This window comes from Colletotrichum karsti, assembly GCF_011947395.1.
Source record: "Colletotrichum karsti strain CkLH20 chromosome Unknown Scaffold26, whole genome shotgun sequence".
Classification (NCBI taxonomy): Eukaryota; Fungi; Ascomycota; class Sordariomycetes; order Glomerellales; family Glomerellaceae; genus Colletotrichum; species Colletotrichum karsti.
The window spans coordinates 64,041-84,510 of NW_024065926.1; the positions used below are offsets into that span (position 1 = coordinate 64,041).

The following is a 20,470-nucleotide window of genomic DNA, read 5'->3' on the forward strand; positions in this document are numbered from 1 at the left end:
AAGCGTAAATGTGTGTCTTCCGTAGACAGACGCCTCCTCCCACAAGGTCCTCCATGGTCGATGGACCGATGGTAGACCAGACGGGAGGCTATCAAGGGTCATGTTTACGGTTAGCGTGCCAAGATGTCGGTATCCCTAGCATACTAGTCCGGGTCCACCCAGCAAGCTTTATTCGGGCGAGGAATCTCATCCCGCACAGATTTTGGGGAGGGGATCTGGAGTGGACGAATCATGAATCCTAAACTCTCCACGTGTGGCATCTTTTCGCTACGGATGTTTGACTTGGACTCGACCCCCCTGTTCGTCGAGGAGGCATATTAAGAGAACGCCAAGCCCTCTGGTCTTGGCTCGTTCGTCTCGACAGTTGCTACGCCGTCTTGTTGCTCATTTCATTGCACACGACTCTCTCTCTCTCTTTGCTTGACAGGAACCGAACCCCACGCACGCCTCCTCCGACCGACGCTCGACCTACCGATAAGGGTTTGCCTCTCCGGTCCTCTCTTGGGCTCTTATTGCTCCGTATCCACCAACATGAAATGTTTCTCCTTCGGAATCGCAGCTAGACCCGACTCGAACGGGGTTTGCCCTCCCAACTCAGCCACTGTCAGCCAATTCCCCTCCGAGATCAACGTTGGCCCGATGTCTCTACTGGCCATCCGGAATGCGCGTCCTGGGCACGTTGCGAAAAGTCTGTCGCCATACCTGCGCAACCACGTCTTGGCGCCTCGGTCTCCAGTTTGGTATAGCCCCATATCTGTAATGTGACCGGCGACAGACATTTCGAATCAGTAAACCAGACGTCCGTATTGGCTGCGAGACGAGGCGGGTGCATTTCAGCTGAAGCCGCGAATGCCCAATCGTGACCGAGAAGACATCAGTTGTTCGTTTTGACAAATCCCCCGCGCACTGAGCTGATTCAGACGCGCGAACGTACGAAGTATATGACATGACATTCACTCACTCGGTGTCTGTTCGAGGTAGATCATCCGTCACCTCCCCAGGCAAGCCAGAAGCATCTTAATTGCGCCTATTTTCCTGGACGATATTTGATGTTGGCTACTTTGCAAGGCTGTCGCACGTGTCTCAATTGACGTGGATGAAAGGCAGGGCCATTTTCGGTGCATTTTCGTCGACATGACTCTGCATTGATATCTGTAATTACGGCCTCTCCATGTGAATTTAACGACTGACGTTGCAGAAATACGCTGAAAATATCACATCGCCAAGTCGGGTGCCCGATGCCAGGACGCACCCAAGCCTATTGAACCTTCCGATCGGGATCAGACAAATGTCGTCCGTCGACATTGGCGAAGGGTTGGCAAGGCTTGCCACAGGCTGACCAGAACACCAAGCATTTCGCCTCCCTGACGACAAGACTCTCGGCGATCCAGCGCATCCAATCCCAGGTCTCGCAGGATGCGAATGCTGCACACGGCAGCGTTGGCGAGAGAGGGGGGATGAGGGTTGGCAAAGCTTGACGCCGCCCCAGCATTTCCAACCACCCTGAACATGACACCATTTGTGTCAGCCCAAGAGGCAAGAATTTCTCGGCAACCCGAGTTTTCGGTTTTCAATCCACATGCCATCCGTGATTTCTTTCCTTTTTCCATTTTTTCCAAGACCATCCGTCTCCGATCCGTGTGTTGGGCGGCCAAGGCCGACCCCCACTCTCCGGCTAGGCCGCCCCGTGGCTGGCCGAGTCCGAGCCCACGTGCTCCTTTCGTAGGCCATGAGAGGCCGCCCTCCTTCCAGAGCCAAGCCGGCTCAATACTGCTCGACGATGCCTCGGCGATGACCCTGCATGCGGGTTGCAACCCGGTCCTGGCTTGTCGAACCGTGCAATCCATCTGCAGCGGCACGCCACGTTTGGCTGCCAGATGAGGTACATGGCGACTAATTCTAGGCACTATTGGATCTTTTGACAACGGTGACATCGGTTGTGCTTTGTTGGTCTAGAAGCCTTTTTCGAAGGTTCGTCTGCACAGCCGGGGTGATAATGTCTCTCTGAGCCTATTGGTGCCATTGCCAACATACCATTCATCGCTCGACGAGGCGAGGCCGGCTAGGGAACCATCCCGTGTTGACACCTCGAATACGATGACCCTCAGTGAATCTTGATGGAGTGGTTTGTTGGAGCCTTGGCATTCTCCTAAAGTGCCTTTGTCTTATTGGAATCGTCGCCACTTGGTAGACTTCCTCAGCTAATAGAGACTTGACACAGTGCACCGCCATTCGTCCCTCGATCTTGACAGGATTAACACCGAGGATTTCTTAGCGGTAATGAATTTGCAGACACTGAGCCTGCTCGACACTTAAAAAGCATGTTGTCGCAATGTCTACACCCAAGCTGGTAGGCGGGGCCACGAGATGCTAGACCCATGGACCGATGGGTCGCCACGAGGTTGGGTGAACCTCGATATGCGAACCAGCTGCATCGACCCAGAACGCTCCCGTCATGCATGGCGCCAGCAAACCATTTCTACCGGCAACCGGGGACCGGTGGCCCGTCAGGGTATCCCGTCCGCACTTCCGGGGTGGGTCCATCATGCCGACGGGCCGGTTCCTAGACCGCTTGGTGGGGAGTTTGTTTTCAGCTCAATGTGTACTTCAAGATCATCTGGGTAAGCCCTCGTAGACACAGACTCTCGCGAGGTAGAATCCTCAGTGAGAGAAAGGTACTGATAAGGGATTCGCAATCCTCCCGTTCCACTCGGTTGTATACTGCCCCTTGTCCTCGGGAACTTCCAAGAGGGTTGGCCAAAAGCCGCACGTGATAATGAACAACAAAAGGGAATAAGGGAAATAGAGAAAGCAGACACAGAAATGCGGATACCGAGACGGCTCCGGTTTAGGTCGGCAGCAGGTGGGGGCATGCGGAGAGCGACCCGGCCGGAAAACCACTTCCCGTCCAAGCGGCGCCGGCGATCGCGGTCCGCTTCTCGTCTTGGCACGGTTCACGATTTCCGCCTACCAGCAGCTATGAAGCCTGGAGTCGTGGACAATCGATAAATGCTCACTTCCACGCCCTGCTGAGAAGCCTCGTCAAGTGAGCTCTTCATTAGTAGTACTGTCCGTGCAGAATGACCGAAAAGAAAACAGTACTCATCTATGGCGCGAGCGGAGTGTCCGGCTGGTCGTTTGTCAACGAAATTTTGCATGACTATCCCAAGAACGGAATATGGGATCGCTGCATCGCACTGACGAACAGGCCGCTGGACCCCGCGAAAACCCTTTGGCCCAAAGACGAGAGACTCTCGGTGGTTTCTGGCATTGACTTGTTGGGAGGGAGTCAAGATGACTTGAATCGCAAAATGAAAGAAAAGATCTCAGACGTAGGCCAAGTCACACATGTCTTCTACCTCGGTGAGTTAGCTTCATTCTACGAACTCAAGCTGGATGTACTCACAGATGGTTGGTAGCGTACAAGGCCCACACTGACCGCAATTATGAGGCCGAGTGTCACGAGAACATTGAGATGTTCAAGAGAGCAGTTGCAGCTGTAGACATTCTCTCTCCGGTGCTTGAGCTTGTCGTACTTCAGACCGGCTCGAAGGCTTATGGCTGTCATCTTCTCCGCAATCGCCCCAGCAACATGATTACGCCGATGAAAGAGACGCTGCCGAGAATGAGCCCGCCGCACGATGCAGGCCTCTTCTACTATCCGCAACTTGATTGGATCGCCGAGTATTCAAAGGCCAAAAGCTGGACATGGTTGGAGACCAGACCGGATATCGTCGTTGGTTTCGTGCCGAACGGCAATTGGTATTCCCTCGGGACCGTCTTGGGCATCTTCTTCAGCCTGTACCGACACATCCATGGAGCCGATGCTGAGTGTCCATTCCCTGGTTCCCTCGATAGTTGGAACGCGCTGAGCGTCGATGCCTCGGCCGACATGATCGCGCGGCAGACTCTTCACCTGTCAACCACAGCCGTCCAGTCTGTCAAGAAAGGCGATGCATTTAACGTTGGCGATGCAAAGAGGCCTTCGTGCTGGCGAGAAAAATGGCCAGTGCTGTGCGAGTACTTCGGTTTGAAGGGGGTGAAGAGCGAGCAAGATAACCCGATCGAGGTGCGAAAGTTCATCCGAGAGAATCTTTCGGCGTGGAGCGAACTGGAGGGCAGGTACGGGCTCGAAAAGGGCCATGCCGACAACCCCATGATCTATCCCGGATTCGAGTACTTTCTCCTCACGCAGTTCGATACCGACCGGCATTTCGACATGTCGAAGATGTACGCCACGGGTTTCGGCGAGGAGCGATCGACAATTGAGGCCTGGGGCAAGGTGTTTGACCGGATGAGAGAGGCCAAGATCATCCCTTCTGGTTTCTGATGCGGCGACCACCTGAGGTCACGCGACCATGTCGACGAGACGGCGGTGATGTCTGGGGAGGTATTGGCGGCGGCGAAAGATGTTTGGAGCAAAACAGCGGCGCGTCGTCGAGGGTATTAAGGATAAGCAAGACTCAGATGCACTTGCCCTGGCTGATGGAAACCTCATTCATCCTTCGTGCGCCATTTTCCTATTTCCTTCGGTGACGGTTTGAGGGAAAGCGTGTCAGACCCCAGCTGGGCTTTTGTATCATCCCGCAATTCATAGCAGCAAGTGACTTGAAACGCCTCAAATGTCCGCCGCTAGTCATCATCACCGTCCCAGAGGCCTTGGCACAGAACTTGGTGTTGGTGCCAAGAAGACGTGATAGCTTCTCGTTGGTTGCTGGACGGCCATCGCCGAAATCAGCCTTGGCATTGGAAAAACTGTTCTTGCCAGTCATTGCCAGCTGGTCCTAGCTGCTCTGGGCTGTCAGGGCTGGCAACTTGTTGGCGGAAATTCATGTCGCATTTGAACACCCATCGCGCGCGCTGCGAGTCATGGCGCAAGCTCCCGTGCGGCAGCGCGTTCGGCAAATCAAGATGGGCCGCTCAGTTCACAGGGCTGTCCATGCTCTTTGGAGATGAGACAGAAACTTTCCGCGCCGGGTAACAGAGACCGAGGGAAATGCCATGTCAACTCAATCAACACAAGCATTTCTCCCGCGCGTCCCGTAGGTCCCGCTAGCTGATCTCAGAGCCGCGAGACTGCTTGCTGGGAGAATCCAACGGACTCATGTCAAGTTCAGCTTCAAGTCTACAGCTGAGCGCTGAAGCCAATGTTCCAGCCAACTAGCTATCAAGCGCAGCAGCGTTCGAATGAATAAGCTAACAATTTCACAGAAGGAAGCGGCAGAAACATGTTCGACATGATATGCGCTGACGATTGGTACGCGCATGCCAGCGGCGGCTCAAGCGGAAGGATCCCGCCTCACTCTCTTCGCCTGGCCTAGTCTCTGTATCGTCTCGCATATGCAGATGTGTCAAATCGACTACGTAGCTTGTCGGAGTTGGACCAAGTACTGACCTTCGAATTCGACAAGAAGAATCAAAGACTTGGAGATGCCAAATGACTGGGCGGCACGAGATTCTCGGTTGGCCTTGGCCCGGCATGGCTTCTCATTATCAACGTGCCTCCAATCCACGAAAGCCTGGAGCAACTCGTCTACAGATTGTCCCTGGTGGTCTGAATACCAATCGATCGAGTTACGTTACATCAAACAAAAAAAGAATCAAGACAAATGACTGCAAGTGTGATGTCACTTTCTTCCGTGAGCTGGTGTAAATTGGGCTCGACATCTCATGTGTGACTTCGTCTTCCGATCTACCAGGGGATAGATTGCTGAGCGAACCGTGTGTCCTACCTCGGTCCAACATTGCGTCGAGGTACCGTGATACGCAGGATTATTCTGCGCAACCCCCAGGAACTGCCAGATCCAACTCACCAATCACAATATTCAAGTCGCAGTAAAGCGCCCACTTTCCCTCGCATGATGTCGTCTTTAAATGCCATTCATTCGGGGGAATTCCAAGTCTCACCAACATGCCAAGCATGTATTCCCAACTCCAAAACTCCACCACATCGTCTCTGACTGGTTCCCCCCGGCCTCTCACCCCGCACTTGGGCCACTTCCCCAGCAACTCAGAATGCGCCGTTTCCACCCCCGCAATCCTCTCCAAGCACCCGTTTACCCCAGACGAACATACCCGATGGCCTCGCAACCCCCGTCTTCCTTGTCTTTCTTGCTAGAAACCTCGAATGATATGCGGCGTTTGCCTCTCCTACGAGGGTCAGCCGGCCGTGGCGGCCATGGCAGACCGGGATGTTAGCTAGGTTCGTCACCTCAGCGAATTGGCGAAGGGGAACATCAAGCTCGAAACGACCGAGAGAACAGCCGGCTCTGTCTTTTATAAGCTTTCATCTGACCCGTTTCCCCTCCTTCCAGAAGGCTTCTGTTCCCCTTGACGCGCATCTTTTACAACCGGAACCGCCACAAGTCCGAGCAACTCAACGGCTACTAACGTCCGCCTTGTCTCGTCTCGCCGCCGGGGCTTTGACCCTGACACAAGCCATTGCCGCGCGATCATCTTCACTCTCATCGCTCTCATCTATCTCCTCAATTCCACGGTCGATCGATCTTCCGACTGGCCGCTCAATATGGGCGTCAAACAGTTCTTCAAGGATCGGTCCTTGCGACAGAAGGATAACGTACGAACGAACGCCGCCGAGCTCACCCTGAAGGAGTCGCTCTTCCCCATCTTCCTGGTCACCATCCTATTCTTCCTTTGGGGTTTCTCGTATGGTGTGTTGCTTCTGCGCCGAAAGGCGAACACGATGTCTTAGCTCATATGAATGCTGACTCCTCCTCCCAGGTTTACTCGACACCCTCAACAAGCATTTCCAAACTACCCTTGGTATTACCAGAGCCAGATCCTCCGGCTTGCAGGCTGCTTACTTTGGGTACGTTGTATCTTGAATGGGCGAAATACATCAATTCGGGCTTCACCCCACACCACCTCGCACACATGTCACGCAGTACCACGAAGCACTCGACATGCCCATTCCTGAACCACAGCCAACCGTTCAATCGCTTATCTTTTTTTATAGTGCCTATCTCTTTGCAAGTCTCGGTCATGCAGCATGGATTTTGAGACACTGGGGCTACAAGGCGACCTTCGTCTTTGGCCTCTTCCTCTACGGCCTCGGCGCCATCATCGCGATCCCCTGCATCATCGCCAAGAGCTTCGGCGGCTTTTGCGCCGCCATTTTCGTCATCGGTAACGGCCTTGGTGCTCTCGAGACGGCTGCGAACCCGTACATCACCGTCTGCGGCCCTCCTAAGCACAGCGAGATCCGAATCAACATTTCACAGGCCTTCAACGGTATCGGCACCGTCGTGGCCCCCGTCATGGGATCATACGTCTTCTTCAACTTCGACGACGAGCGCGCTCTGAAAAATGTCCAGTGGGTGTACCTCGCGATTGCCGTCTTCGTCTGGTCCCTCGCCATCGTCTTCTGGCTCTCGCACATTCCCGAAATTACCGATGCCGATATGGAGTTCCAGGCTGCTGAGACGCACGCCAACACCGACAATCAGTCGTTTTGGAAGCAATATCGTCTGTTCCATGCGTCCTTTGCGCAGTTCTGCTACACCGGTGCCCAAGTCGCCATTGCTGGGTGAGCCCATTGTTCAACCACTCTTACCTTTTAGCCACTAACGTGAACTCAGCTTCTTCATCAACTATGTAGTTGAGCTTCGAGACAATACGGATGCGACTCTGGGTGCGAAGTTTCTCGCCGGCGCTCAAGCGGCTTTTGCGGTTGGTCGTTTCGTCGGTGTCGGCATCATGCACTACGTCAAGCCCCGCTGGGTTTTCATCGCCTTCCTCACTTGCTGCGTCATCTTCATCGCTCCATCCATCGTCCACCATGGCAACACCGGTATGGCAATGCTCTACATTGTCCTATTCTTTGAGTCCATTTGCTTCCCGACTATTGTCGCGCTGGGTATGAGAGGTCTCGGAAGGCATTCGAAGCGAGGCAGTGGCTTCATCATTGCTGGTAGGTTTCCCCTGCATTCTACCGTTGCTGAATGCAACCGACTGACGACATTTCGCAGGTGTCTCTGGAGGTGCCGTTGTGCCTCCTTTGCTCGGAGTTGTTGCCGATAACACAAACATGGGAACCGCCATGGTCATTCCTCTCATCTTCTTCGTTTTGGCGTGGAGTTATGCCTTCGCCGTCAACTTCGTCCCTGCCTACAGAAACGTCGTTGATGCTTTTACCACTACCGAGGTTGGCATCAGACCGGTTGAGGAAGAGAAGGGGGGCATCGAGGCCATTGAGGAGAAAAACACTGTCCCTACGGTGCGATGATTCTTTATGTCGTCTGTGCAATTCGGAAGATCAACCCGCCGAGACTGGTTGCGAAAATGCCTTTTGCCTATGCTTCTCCTAAGATACCACCAGAGTTCGAAATGACGCAGTTCTCAACAAAACCAACTTCGAAAAGCGTGATGTGTTGTAGGATAAGACATCTTCCTAGACGCCGATTCCTATTTGAACGTGTTTCTATCATGAACCTTAACTGCCTAGCCTAAAAGTTTTATACAAACAGAGCCTCTTTAGAGTGGCACTGCACCAAGGCTTTTCATCCTTCTTCAAGTCCATTGACCGTAGTATCGAGATGTTGCAGTTATCAGACGAGTACAGTGTCTGGTTTGGTTCCCCATCAGAACAAGCCGTCACTGTCTCTCTTCCATGCTTTGAGACTCTCTTAACGTACGACCAGGGTTGAAATAACCACATATTACAAGAGACATCTAAGTCAGCACTTTCACACTCTTCCAAACAGTGCTGGGCATACGAAAAAGCTGTATTGGTAGATACGCTTCTTTATCAACACTCCCGCCAAGTGTCGTTCTATTTCAGAACCAGACCTCTCCATGAGTTTATAATGGTAGACTGCAAATGTGGTTTCAAGGCGGACAAATTGAACCGTTCAGATGTGACTCCATCATCGGTTCGCCCTCTTTATCCATACCATATACCTAGCAAACACAGTGCACTTCCATCGCTCAATCTCCAGACCAAAGGGCTTAAGATCCAAACCCCCAAAGTCTTGATCACGAGCTTTTCATCGTGTATCTTGATTCGACACTTAAACTGATGTAGTCCCGGAATTGCTATTCAAGGAGTGTTGAAATTGAGACACTGAGCTAATAATTGCCCGAAGGTCTTTGATTTTGAAGCACCCTCCAAGCTCCCTTTCGCATCAAATCAATTCCGCCCGTTTTCCCTAATGAATCTTCAAAGAGGTTTGCATTGTTGCATTGTAGGTGCATCTATAGAAGCTAAGAAACATCGGCCAAATACTAGCAGATGTGAATGACTTGATTTTAAGACTCCGTTACTAGAAAGGAGAAATTAGGTCAACAGACTGGCTGAATTACAGGTATCTATGGGCTTACAAACTCTCATTGTGTTGGGTGCTAAGTGTGTCCGCTTATATTGTGTTCTTTCATTTCTGAGTGTTGCATAATATGAGCTGTTGTGTTTTTCTTTTTCATGTCATTTGCCCCCGTAACCCGCGATCCTCGCACTTTTTTCTGAGACTTACTGAATCTGTCTGTGACAAACGCAGGCTAAAATCTGATGCCGTTTATTACTCTCCGTTTACCCCAAAAGTGAAAAACGGTTCTCGCGGCCGGCGCGCCGGACATTGACCCCGCACCAAGCCACGCTGAAGCCAATCAACTCCAGTATTTCCCCGGACGCCGGCCTCTCCACTCTCACCGACTCCGGAGTCACGATCGCCGAATTTTCTACGCCGAGCTCCTTGAGGCCCACAACCCCGGCCGGCCATGCCGCGACCAGCGCCCGGGCAACCGATAAACACGCCACCCGCTCCTGCAGCGGCGGGGCCTGTAGCCCAAAGAAGAAGGACCCAAGCCTGCCCTTGCTGCCCTGGCAGTCTGGGTGGTCGGTAGCAGTGACGGCCAGCTCCGTCCCCCTCGGAGACAGTCACCTTGCATTCTGCCAGCTTCCGTGGGCTTTCAATGACGGCAGTTCCACTCACGGCGTCACGATCCGCGTTCCTGGTGGTTCCGTGCAACAAGCGAGACTCCAGTTACTGCCATGATGTGGCGCCTGCGGTGGCCGGTGGTGGGCGAGTGTGGGATCGTCATCCGCCCCAGACGAGCTTGTCTTTACCGATGGAGGTGCGGCTCGTGAGAACAGGTGTTTGCAGATCGATTTCAAGGAATATTTTTCTTGACAGATACGAGATTGAAGTAATGGGCACCAAAAATTGGGAACTTGCACATTAAAGCAACTTCAGGTCATTATTGACAACACGGCAGCAAAGGGAAAACCAAAAGAGCCCTAAGCTTTTAGGAAACCGCGAGAGATTTCCTTTGACAAGACTCGCCCAGCGAATACTGTTTTTGTTTTCGTTCTTATGTATTGGATTATGATGCTCAAGTGGGATTTGGACGATTCGATGCAGAAAGTATCACAATAAGGCTATTAGGCCTCAATATGTACCCAATCTCTGAAAAGCAACTCAATAATTGTCGCATACATCGATGTATCTTTAAGAGCTTGTCGCCTCAGGCGATTCGGGTCTTTCTCATTCTTCCATTTTCAAGCAACCAAAGAAAGATTTGGCCTGGGTCGGCTAGGAAGCACCACCAAAAAATGGAGCCACTTCTTTTCACGATGTGGAGATGAGGCTGTCCAGTGTCAACGACATGCGACGATTGTAGTGCAACTTGCTTATGACGGATGGTGTTGAGGTTTTGGATGTGTTTGCCAATGCAGCTCTTAGACATCTTTTGGCTCTGCAAGTAGCGTTCTTGATCGCGTAGTTGCTTTGCATGCTGAACTTTGAGCTAAGGCGATCGTCACAGCCAAATTTCATTATGACGACCTGGAGCGCCATTGAGAGGTGATCACCTGGATGTAGCAGCACTTACACGCCACGATGATTATGTGTTGGTCTGGTCTGCTATTTGCGATGATGTTTGTTGATAGCATGAGAGTCTGAGGTGGTGACCCATAATTGAAGCCATCGTGAGTTTTCGCATCATTGTGGGGTGCAGAGCAGTGGTGTTTTCTAGTTTTCAGCATGTAACTATATCGCTGTTAGTCCAACACCGTCTCGATGATTTCCACATCCTGCCACATCGCCAACCCTCAGCTCGTTGTGATCAGTCGGAATTTCGCTGTTCATCGAAATTTTCACCGGCATGAGGCCTCCGCGACATTTCCCGACATTTCCCCTTCCCCCGACATTTCTCGCGGAAGCCGTATTGGGGTTGATGCCGATCAGACTTGATCAACATCAACGACTCGCGGCATAGCGTTGTGCAAGAATTTGATGTTACAGTGCTTCGCCATTTTCTAATATGACGTCCTCATTTTTGTTCTTCCTGACTCGTGCCACGTCGGGCGTTGATTGATGCACATGTCCCGTTATCTTGCGTGGCTATCTACGTGTCGGCCACGGCAGTTGATGACGACTCTGTATCCGTACGGTCTTCAATCTTGATGGCACCAGACGGCATGGCTGATGAGTGCGTTGTTTTTTCTTGCGGTCGGAAAGGCCAACGGGCGCAGAGCGTATCACATTGCGTAGCTGGTAAAAGCCGCTGTGTCCATTCTTAGGATCTTCTTCCCACCTGGCGGTTTCGCCATTATTCTCGGCTACCTCGCGGGAGTCTTTTTTTCCCTATCCCAGCACTTGCCAGCCTCTCTCAAGAAACCTGCCTCATTGCCTGATGCCGATGCATTAAGACGTAATCTTACCGCAGCAACTAGGCCAGCGACGTGAAATCCCTCATGAAACCAAGTTTGAGTCTGCAGCCTCACCAGGGATGGCATCCAGCAGAGTTTGAAATTTAGATCATCATCCAATGAAGACGGGCGCTGCAACAACCAAGAGTCTTTTTGAGAAAATCCATTATCAATGTTATGCTGGACAGGTGGAACCGGGTTTGCCCCATTATCGGTGTGAGAGGTCAACACACCGCCAATGACAGCGAGCGGTACTGGGATTTCTGGACTTCATGCACCGTGCTGAGAGGCTGAGAGGAGAGATGAGGGACATTTTTTTCTCACCTTGCATCGGGGATCCACCGAGCGATCTGCCCTCCGTCTGTGTGTCGATATCGGATACCCCTATCATCTTCACGGTGTGAGACGGGGATACCTACGGATATTTTGGGTCCCTTTGTCTTGGTGATCATCCACATTACGAGGCATTTACCCAGTGAGAAGGCGTGTATCCAATCCACAGTCACGCCAGGCGGGCTGGGAAGAGCGAGAAAATGCTCGTTGCCTTGGACGAGATAAAAGTAAATTGGAGAACGCGTGGGTCTTTCTGATAGCGCCTTGTCTCAGGGTGTAGGCCGCACAGGCATGCATGGCAGAAGCAGAAACGCAGCACCTACGTCGATAGATGCCTTTTTCAGGTAGATGGACAGCCGGCATCAATTTCTCAACAGGGATCGACGAAGGCTTTCCTGCAAGGCGGCGGCGCGGCTTCTCTCGCGGCTTTGAGAAGTTCAAGAGGACAATCCGGATATCTCCTGCCGATCTACTGCCTGGAGAGGTCGAAGGCGCATCTAACCTGCCCGTTTGGCGGCTTGGCGCACATGTGAAAATCTTCTTTGGACGCCCGGCGAGGATCAAGTTTCATCGGGGCTTTTCACCGATGGTCAATCAGGGTCTCTGTATCCGTAGAGAGAATCCTTTCCGAATCCTTCATCTCAAAAAGTGAAGATGCTCGTGTGAGACAAGATAGTAGCCAACCATGCAGACGCCCGTCGTGTCCGGCTTGGAGAAGGACATCAGCAATACGGATAAGCGCCGATAAGACGCAAACTCTCGGTTCCAATAGCTATCAAGCTGTTGCAAACGCGAGCTCCATCCGCAAGAGGCAGCCCAGTCCGAAATCAGAATCAGAATGGGATTCCCTCCAGTGTCCCGCCCAGGCCGCCCAGGCTGAAGGAAGAGCGGGCCCTTCCGAACACTCCCGATAGGGGTCCTGCAGGCTATATGCCTCCATGCTGGCCCTACTACATAGTACATCGGACCCTCCAATGACATCACGGCGTGGCCTGAAACCACGTTCCTGAGTTTCGCAGGGGATACGGCCAATCACACACCTGAAGCAAGGATCACGAAATCCCTAAACGGCCCAAGCGACGTTAACGCTAGAACAACTTTTCACCGTCTTCTCCATTCTCAATTCCGTTCGTTGTTCTGCTCCATTCTCATCGCCATCGCTGCATCGCCCCAAGTTCCATCCAACCCAGTCGACCGCGACGGTGACAGCGAAGAGAAGCACGTATCACCTATCAGTGTGGTGTACATCCAGATACACCGGTACACCACACACACACACATGCAGAAATGTGATGGCGAATTCGCGACTCGCATGCCGCACTGCGGTTGCCATCCCGCCATCCATCCATCCGCCATCCAATTTTACACGCACATACCACCTACATACGCGCAGAAAACCATTTCCGGGAACTTTTCGGGCTTCATGGTCCATTTTATAATGGAGTCCCGAGAAGCAGCGCGCGTTTGAGATGATCCACCTTCACTGTGGTCACTTCGGCGGCTTGACGTCATAATCCGACCTCTCTCGCCGTCGCTAAGGGCGCTTCACTTCGAACACCTTACCCATGAGAGGGAGGGTAAGGTACTTGCGGTGTTCCGTGGAGGAACGCAATTCTGCCGCGGGTCCTGTCAAAACGGTCCATACCGCTGCGACGGCGCCAAACGTGTGCGACAACGTGTCTTCAGCATGTATGTGTTCGTCCTCGGGAAAAACAGACCGAATAACGCTTCGTTTGAGCTGGGTCCCGATTTTCTAGAAAAATTCTCGCGTCTACCGAGTGAAGGATCAAACGCTAACATGCTGAAGATCAATCTATTTGCCACCACCCGAAAAAAGATTGAGGCTCAACAACCGGAATCTTGGCTGTGCTTAACCTATACTTCAGCCTCATAACGACACCACCACACCGTTTCGTCCGATAAACTGGCCTTCGTATCGATAAGCCATGAATCGTCTTGAACAGGGCTAGTCGGGATTCGGGTGGGAAGAGCTGAGTACGGAGTAGCTGAGGCCTACTGCGTACGGTATGCAGCCAACCACACTGACTCGGACATGATCCATCGGCTCACCACCGGCGGAGACACGGCACGTCATCGGCCCATCCCCCGGCGGAGCAACGGCCCAACGTCGGCGGAGAACTTCTACGTCACTGGCTCCAGCGCGTGCGGGTCGGTGGCCCAGCGATAACGGGGCCTTTGACGGTTCAACCCAGTACCGTCGAGACAACGGACGGATCCCGACTGGGAACCGCCGGCACCGACTCGAAAAACAACTTCGAGATACCGACTCAACACCAACGGGGTACCGACCCAAATTCAACGGGGCACTGTCCCCAGCATCAAACGGGGCATCCATCAACCCAGTAGGGACGGGACATTTACGGCGGGTCCGCCGCAGGCGACAGCACGACGCCATCGGTCCGAGAAGGGAAACAGGAGGCCATCCATTGTTATCCAGAGAGACGTCGAAAAGGATAAAAAGGACCTGATAGATCTGCTTCAATGGGTCTTATTTCGATCCAGCATCACACAACAATCCAATCCAATCTCATCACATTCAAATACCTTCTACCGCGCCTCTCAACTTCTTTCTTGATACCCAACAACTTTCACCTTCGACACTTTTCATCTACACCACCAACAACTTTCAAAATGGCCGCCGTTGAGTTCGCTTCCCGCAAGCCTGAGCTTGGTATGGAGAAGGTTATCAACCCTCGCCGCCAGGACTCCGGATACGCCTCTCCCTGCGACTCTCCCCGCCTCACCGTCCAGCTTAACGACGGCAACGAAATCCCCCAGATCGCCCTCGGTGTCTACAAGGCCCCCAACGGCCAGGAGACCGAGGACGCCGTCATCGCCGCTCTCGACGCCGGCTACCGCCACATCGACTCTGCCGCCAGATACGCCAACGAGGAGGCTTGCGGCCGCGCCCTGAAGAAGTGGCTCCAGAAGACTGGCACTCCCCGCAGCGAGGTCTTCGTCACCACCAAGCTCTGGGATGCCGACCACGGCTACGAGGCTACCTTCAACGCTCTCTGCGACTCCCTCAAGAAGTTCCAGCTCGACTACTTCGACCTCTACCTGATCCACTCCCCCTCCGACGACAAGGAGAAGCGCATTGCTTCCTGGAGAGCCCTTGAGACCGCCCAGCGCCTCGGCAAGGTCCGCTCCATCGGTGTCTCCAACTTCGGTGCCAACCACCTCGAGGAGCTCCTCGCCGAGACCTCTGTCGTCCCCGCCGTCAACCAGATCGAGGTCCACCCCTTCCTTCAGCGCCAGGACCTCGTCGACGTCTGCCGCACCCACGGCATCGCCATCGAGGCCTACTCTCCTCTCGCACGTGGCAACAAGCTCGAGGACCCCGTCATTGGCCAGATTGCCGCCAAGTACGGCAAGACCCCTGCCCAGGTCCTCCTCAACTGGAACGCCAGCAAGGGCAACATCGTCCTCCCCAAGTCTCTCACCGCCCACCGCATCAAGTCCAACTTCGAGTCCTTCGACTTCGAGCTCTCTCCTGAGGATGTTCAGACCATCGACAACCTCGAGGAGGGCTACATCACCGGCTCCCTCCACAAGACCGAGGACTAAATGCCATGACTGGCATGTGCTTTAGGGCACCCCTTCGTTCGGCACACCCCACCGCTGGAACATTCAGCAGATTGAGCATTCCTCCATCCTGAGAGGCTACGGAATAGCCTTTGAACTTTGCCGACGACGAGAATCGCACGTCGTCCACCAGGACATTGTAAAGGAGTTGATTGCTACTGGCGCCATTCGCGCGCCCTCTTCCCCCGCCGAAGAGTTTTTGGTTCGGAGTATGGGTTTTGGGACATCATAGAGATTGTATAGATCTAGCGAGCTAGACGCCAATCAGGCAAAGCCTGATACGAATTTATGCCTCATTCAATGAACATTCATGCCCCCCAATCAAGTGAACACATCATTACTGAGTTTGTATTCAACCCGAGTCGAACATGCTTTAACAGAACATACAATTGGTCTTTTATTTGCTAATGCTCATGCTTAAGCGCTCGGCGGCCGGCCTCAGTCTGTCATTCTTTACCTACCCGTGGGTCGAAGAACCTCTGGCTCCACACCAACATGACTGAATTCTGGAACTTGCTCGGACTTAAAATTGGGACACGTCAAAGATACGCGGTACCGCCGATAACTTTAATTCCTCGTCGATCATGAGATGAATCTGGCAGAGTCCCTGGTTATTACGGACAAAGCGGAAAATGCGATGCCGATCACGAGTTCGCCAGCCCGCTCGTGAACAGAGTCGAAACCAGCGTTCCAGCCGATGACTGTCATTGCCCATACGGGGTGCCAAATTCAGCAGTGATATACATTTCGTTTCAACTTTTCCCCTGCTTTCTGTTTCTCGGCTTGTCATCTTTCATCTCTTCGTGTTTTGGTGACATTGCCCCACTCGGTCTTCATGTCTCGAAATGGTATATTAGACGTCGGATGGATTTTCGGGTTCCTCACTAGGGAACTTGTTGATCTCCATTGTGCCCACTAGCTCTTGTTATGATGAGAGAAAATATCGATGCTAACAAGAAACTAGTTCTTCCACTGGTGGCCGTTCGCGCCATTGGTCCGTCCCTCGAACTGGTAGCGTTCTTCCAGCTCAAAGTACTTGTTGAACCCCACTCCATCGCACACCTCAACATACGACAAAACCGTTGGTGGCTTACCAACGGTGAGGGAGCCCTTCAGCGCCTCCAAGGTTTCACGAATGCTTCTCAACTTCGTCGCCACAAGAGTCCACGGGTATGCCACACCGCAGTACCCAAGCTCGCCCAAATCCTTTGCTGAAAGATTCTCCGTCTTGCCGCCTTCGATGATGTTGGCGAACAAAGGGAAGTCGAGATCCTTGCGAAGGCGTGCCATTGTCTCGCGATCAGGGAGGGCCTCGACGAAGACGGCGTCAACGCCAATCTCAATCGCCTTTTGAGCTCTGGCAAGCGCCTCGTCGTACCCAAGAATCAAGCTGTCAGTTCGTGCCATGATCCAGATATCCAGCCCTTCATTCCTAGCATCAACTGCTGCCTGCCATCGGGCGTAAGCTTCGCTTCTGGACACCACACTCTTTCCCGCGGTGTGTCCGCATCCTGTAATAATGTGAGTAACGCAAGCAACAAGTCGCAAGATTTCCTCCTGAGACATACTCTTCGGCCAAGTTTGATCCTCAACCATGATTCCAGCAGCGCCGGCAGTAGCAAAACTATGTGATGAGAATCAGATCAGCATGTACACCAGCAACTTTTACAGCCATCAAGACCTTACCCTTCGACGGTCCTTCTAACATTCATGGGACCGCCGTAGCCGGTGTCACCGTCGACAAGAATCGGGATGCTAGTGACCCTCGCAACCTCCTGAACCTTGGCCGCAACCTCCTGGAAGGCGATGTATCCGGTGTCAGGCAGACCAAAAGCGGACGCCATAGCATAGCCAGCGAGGAACACAATGGGAAACCCGGCTTCCTCGCAGAGCCGCGAGCTGAGCGCATCGTAACTGCAGACATGGGCTACAATCTTTGAGGGGTCATCGTGAGATTCTTGCATCAAAGACCGCAGCTTAGATGCCTGAAACGAGGGAATACGGCCACGTGAATTGTCCAAGTTGATGGTGACACGATCACCATTTCTCTTGAAGTTTGGCTGAGTGCTCGCCTCGAAGTGGAACGGGTAAGGGTTGGTGTTGACGATTGACTTGGACATGGTTCCTGCGGCGTATGGAGCTATAATCTGGCTCGAGAATTTGAGATAATCAGTGTCGTTGATTTGTAACAATCAGTTGAATGATTTTGTTGCGTTACTGTATGTGTGTTATATACAGATCTTGAGATTGATGGCTACACTTTCCAATCTTCCGATTTTCGGAGCAGTCAAGCTCAGTGTGTAAGACCTGACAATACAGCAAACTCCAAGGCCTCAATAGCCGCAGCGTGTTTCCTTCGCGATTTCACTCCGAGACCGAACTCATGCGGGGATGAAGGCACGGCAAAGCTCAGATGATGTCAGTGGGGCATGCGAGTGCGGACCGACGCGGATACTCGCGGAGCACGTCGGGAGCATTTTTCCTTGTCTTTCAAACATTTTCCATCACATTTACAAGATTCTTTCTAATTGCATAATGAAATTTACTGGCGAGAAAGATTACACTATTGAGCGCAAGTGCATTTTGCATGCCTGACACTGCTAACTCAGACTCTAGGGCTGGTTGTGTAACTCGTCAATCCTCGAGTCGGCTGCTAGGATTCACGATGAGTGACGAAGAAATGACTGAGAACGGCAAGGGGGCAGACTCCCACGGCTCTCCGCGTTACAAACGGACGTATGTCGCCTGCGATTCTTGCCGAGCACGTAAAGTCCGATGCGTCATGGGTGAGAAGCCTCCTTGCGCAAAATGTAAGCGAGAACATCGCGACTGTCGATTTGACCGTCGCCCAAGGACCGCCAAACATAGAGACCTGCCAACTTGGACCAGTTCTGGGCCAGAGACGCGATCTACTTCAGCTGCAGCTTTGCAAAGCCGGATACACGGACCTCAATCAAGACCATCAGCAACGCCGCCTCAACTTGATACGCAATTCCAGCAAGAAGCTGCACCAATCGAAGTCAGAACACCATCACCTCCCTCTGAACGCTACCATACAACATGGGCTAAGAATTCAACACAAAACAACCGCTCAATTTCGGCTCGAGTCATATCAAGTCTGGTTACGGGATCCAACGATGCTCTTGAGGTATTATCTGACGCGGCAAATCTTCTGCAGTCTCCATCTACCGGACCTCCATCAACTCAGCCGAACAACTCTACACAGGACTTACCCGTGGCCGTTCCTTCTGACGGACAGCCGGGCTGCCAAAGTGGAATTGGATTCATCATCGTGTCTCTGTCGGAGCCATCAGAAGCCAGTCTGGATATGTGGGATAAGTGCCGATTTGTTCGGCAAGGCTGGTTCACCTCACAGGAAGCCGTCACATATGTTGATTTGTAAGTTTTCAAATCTGGGGTTCGACGGTAGTCTAACTCATTGTGACTCAGGTTCTTCAAATACCTCTCACCGTTGTCACCGGTTGTAGTTGATCAATATCGGAGTCATGAGTCTCATTCAGGCCTCATTTGTCACGAATCCATGCTTTGCTGCACGATCCTGATGATATCGTCGCGGTTCTTCATGCTTCCCGGAGCTGGAGGCGCATCAAGAAGCCATTTGATCCACAATCGCCTTTGGCAATATTGCGAGTCCTTGATTAAGCGAATAATACTGGGACAGGAAAAGGTCTCAACTTCGAAAATGAGAATAATCGGGACGATTGAAAGCTTGCTACTCATATCGGATTGGCATCCTCGTGCAGTTCACTTCCCGCCGGACACAGAGGGTTGGGATGCCGTTCTGATTGACACGGAGTATGATCGCCAAAATCGCAAACGCACAAACAACGAAGAGCCACTCCTGCGATGGAGAAAAGACGTTTTCGAACCCGCGAAAAGAGCCAGTCGGATGTCATGGATGCTTCTCGGCCTGGCAACAAACCTAGCCTATGAGCTTGGAATCATGTCTAGCGACCACCTCGGAAACCGACTTCCCTTGGACGACGCGAAACATAGAAATTTTCGAGCCCAGAAGCTTCTCTATACTTACATGACGCAAACAGCCACAAGATTGGGCTATCATTCCGTGTTGCCAGAAAGCGTGTCTATCGCAGCTTCTCTGTCAATCATGGAGGAAACGGATGGTGCCTCACGAAGGTCGTGGAGCGCCTACATGGATGCTCACTTGGAGCTTACTCGCCTTTATAAAGTCGCTTCGTCCATGTTTTTCCAATCCGGCGGACAACTTCAAGCTGTCCTCCAAAATGACAACTATTCGGATCTGTTGGAGCATTTTCAATCCTCACTTTCTACCTGGACCAAGACATTCGATTTGAGTCTCAAGAGTAAGAAATTCAACTTGAGTCCCATCTGTGACTAGTAACTTACTTATGATCTATGTAGATATCCCTGAACAGCTGAGGGACTCTCTTCTCATTGAATTGCACCATCTTAGAGCCTGCATTGGAGCGATATCCATTCAAGCAGTTGTTCAAAGGGCCGCCGTATCCGAGTCAACCAGATTTCAGAAGGATGGCCTTGCCGCTTTTATGACTCCACAAGATGCCAAGTTTCTTCAGCAGGTCATCGCAGACAGCAGTTTGGTGCTCCGAATTGCGACTGTGACACCATTCAAGTTGCATCTAGCCTATGCCCCTGCTCGCATACGATTAAACGTAATCTCGGCTTCTGTTTTCCTCTTAAAAGCCATTAGTCTTGGATCACCAGCGACAGACATGGACGCAGCTTTACAAATCTTGGACGAGTGCACGACAACACTCAAGAGTTGTCCTCCAGATGACATGGACTTTGCTATGAGATACGCGGACCTTATCGAAAAGCACGCCTCAAGTCTACGTGAGAATT

The 20,470-nt window shown here is 52.3% G+C and overlaps 4 protein-coding genes across 4 annotated transcripts; 3 read left to right on the forward strand and 1 right to left on the reverse strand.

Annotated features, from left to right (window-relative positions):
• Positions 1-3,311: 3,311 nt before the first annotated feature.
• Positions 3,312-4,330, forward strand: CkaCkLH20_07960 (uncharacterized protein; the record flags this gene model as incomplete). The annotated part of the gene is made up of 2 exons (XM_038890675.1): positions 3,312-3,363; positions 3,420-4,330. The coding sequence occupies 2 exons, from the start codon at positions 3,312-3,314 to the stop codon at positions 4,328-4,330; spliced, it is 963 nt and encodes a 320-aa protein (XP_038743858.1).
• A 2,196-nt stretch (positions 4,331-6,526) lies between these two features.
• CkaCkLH20_07961 (glucose/galactose transporter) lies at positions 6,527-8,245 on the forward strand (the record flags this gene model as incomplete). Its single annotated transcript, XM_038890676.1, has 5 exons — positions 6,527-6,671; positions 6,742-6,829; positions 6,977-7,546; positions 7,599-7,930; positions 7,989-8,245. 5 exons carry the CDS (start codon positions 6,527-6,529, stop codon positions 8,243-8,245), a joined length of 1,392 nt encoding a protein of 463 aa, XP_038743859.1.
• Positions 8,246-14,650: 6,405 nt separating this feature from the next.
• Positions 14,651-15,586, forward strand: CkaCkLH20_07962 (aldo/keto reductase; the record flags this gene model as incomplete). The annotated part of the gene is made up of 1 exon (XM_038890677.1): positions 14,651-15,586. One exon carries the CDS (start codon positions 14,651-14,653, stop codon positions 15,584-15,586), a length of 936 nt encoding a protein of 311 aa, XP_038743860.1.
• A 978-nt stretch (positions 15,587-16,564) lies between these two features.
• Positions 16,565-17,724, reverse strand: CkaCkLH20_07963 (carboxyvinyl-carboxyphosphonate phosphorylmutase; the record flags this gene model as incomplete). The annotated part of the gene is made up of 3 exons (XM_038890678.1): positions 16,565-17,115; positions 17,173-17,228; positions 17,291-17,724. The coding sequence occupies 3 exons, from the start codon at positions 17,722-17,724 to the stop codon at positions 16,565-16,567; spliced, it is 1,041 nt and encodes a 346-aa protein (XP_038743861.1).
• Positions 17,725-20,470: the final 2,746 nt, after the last annotated feature.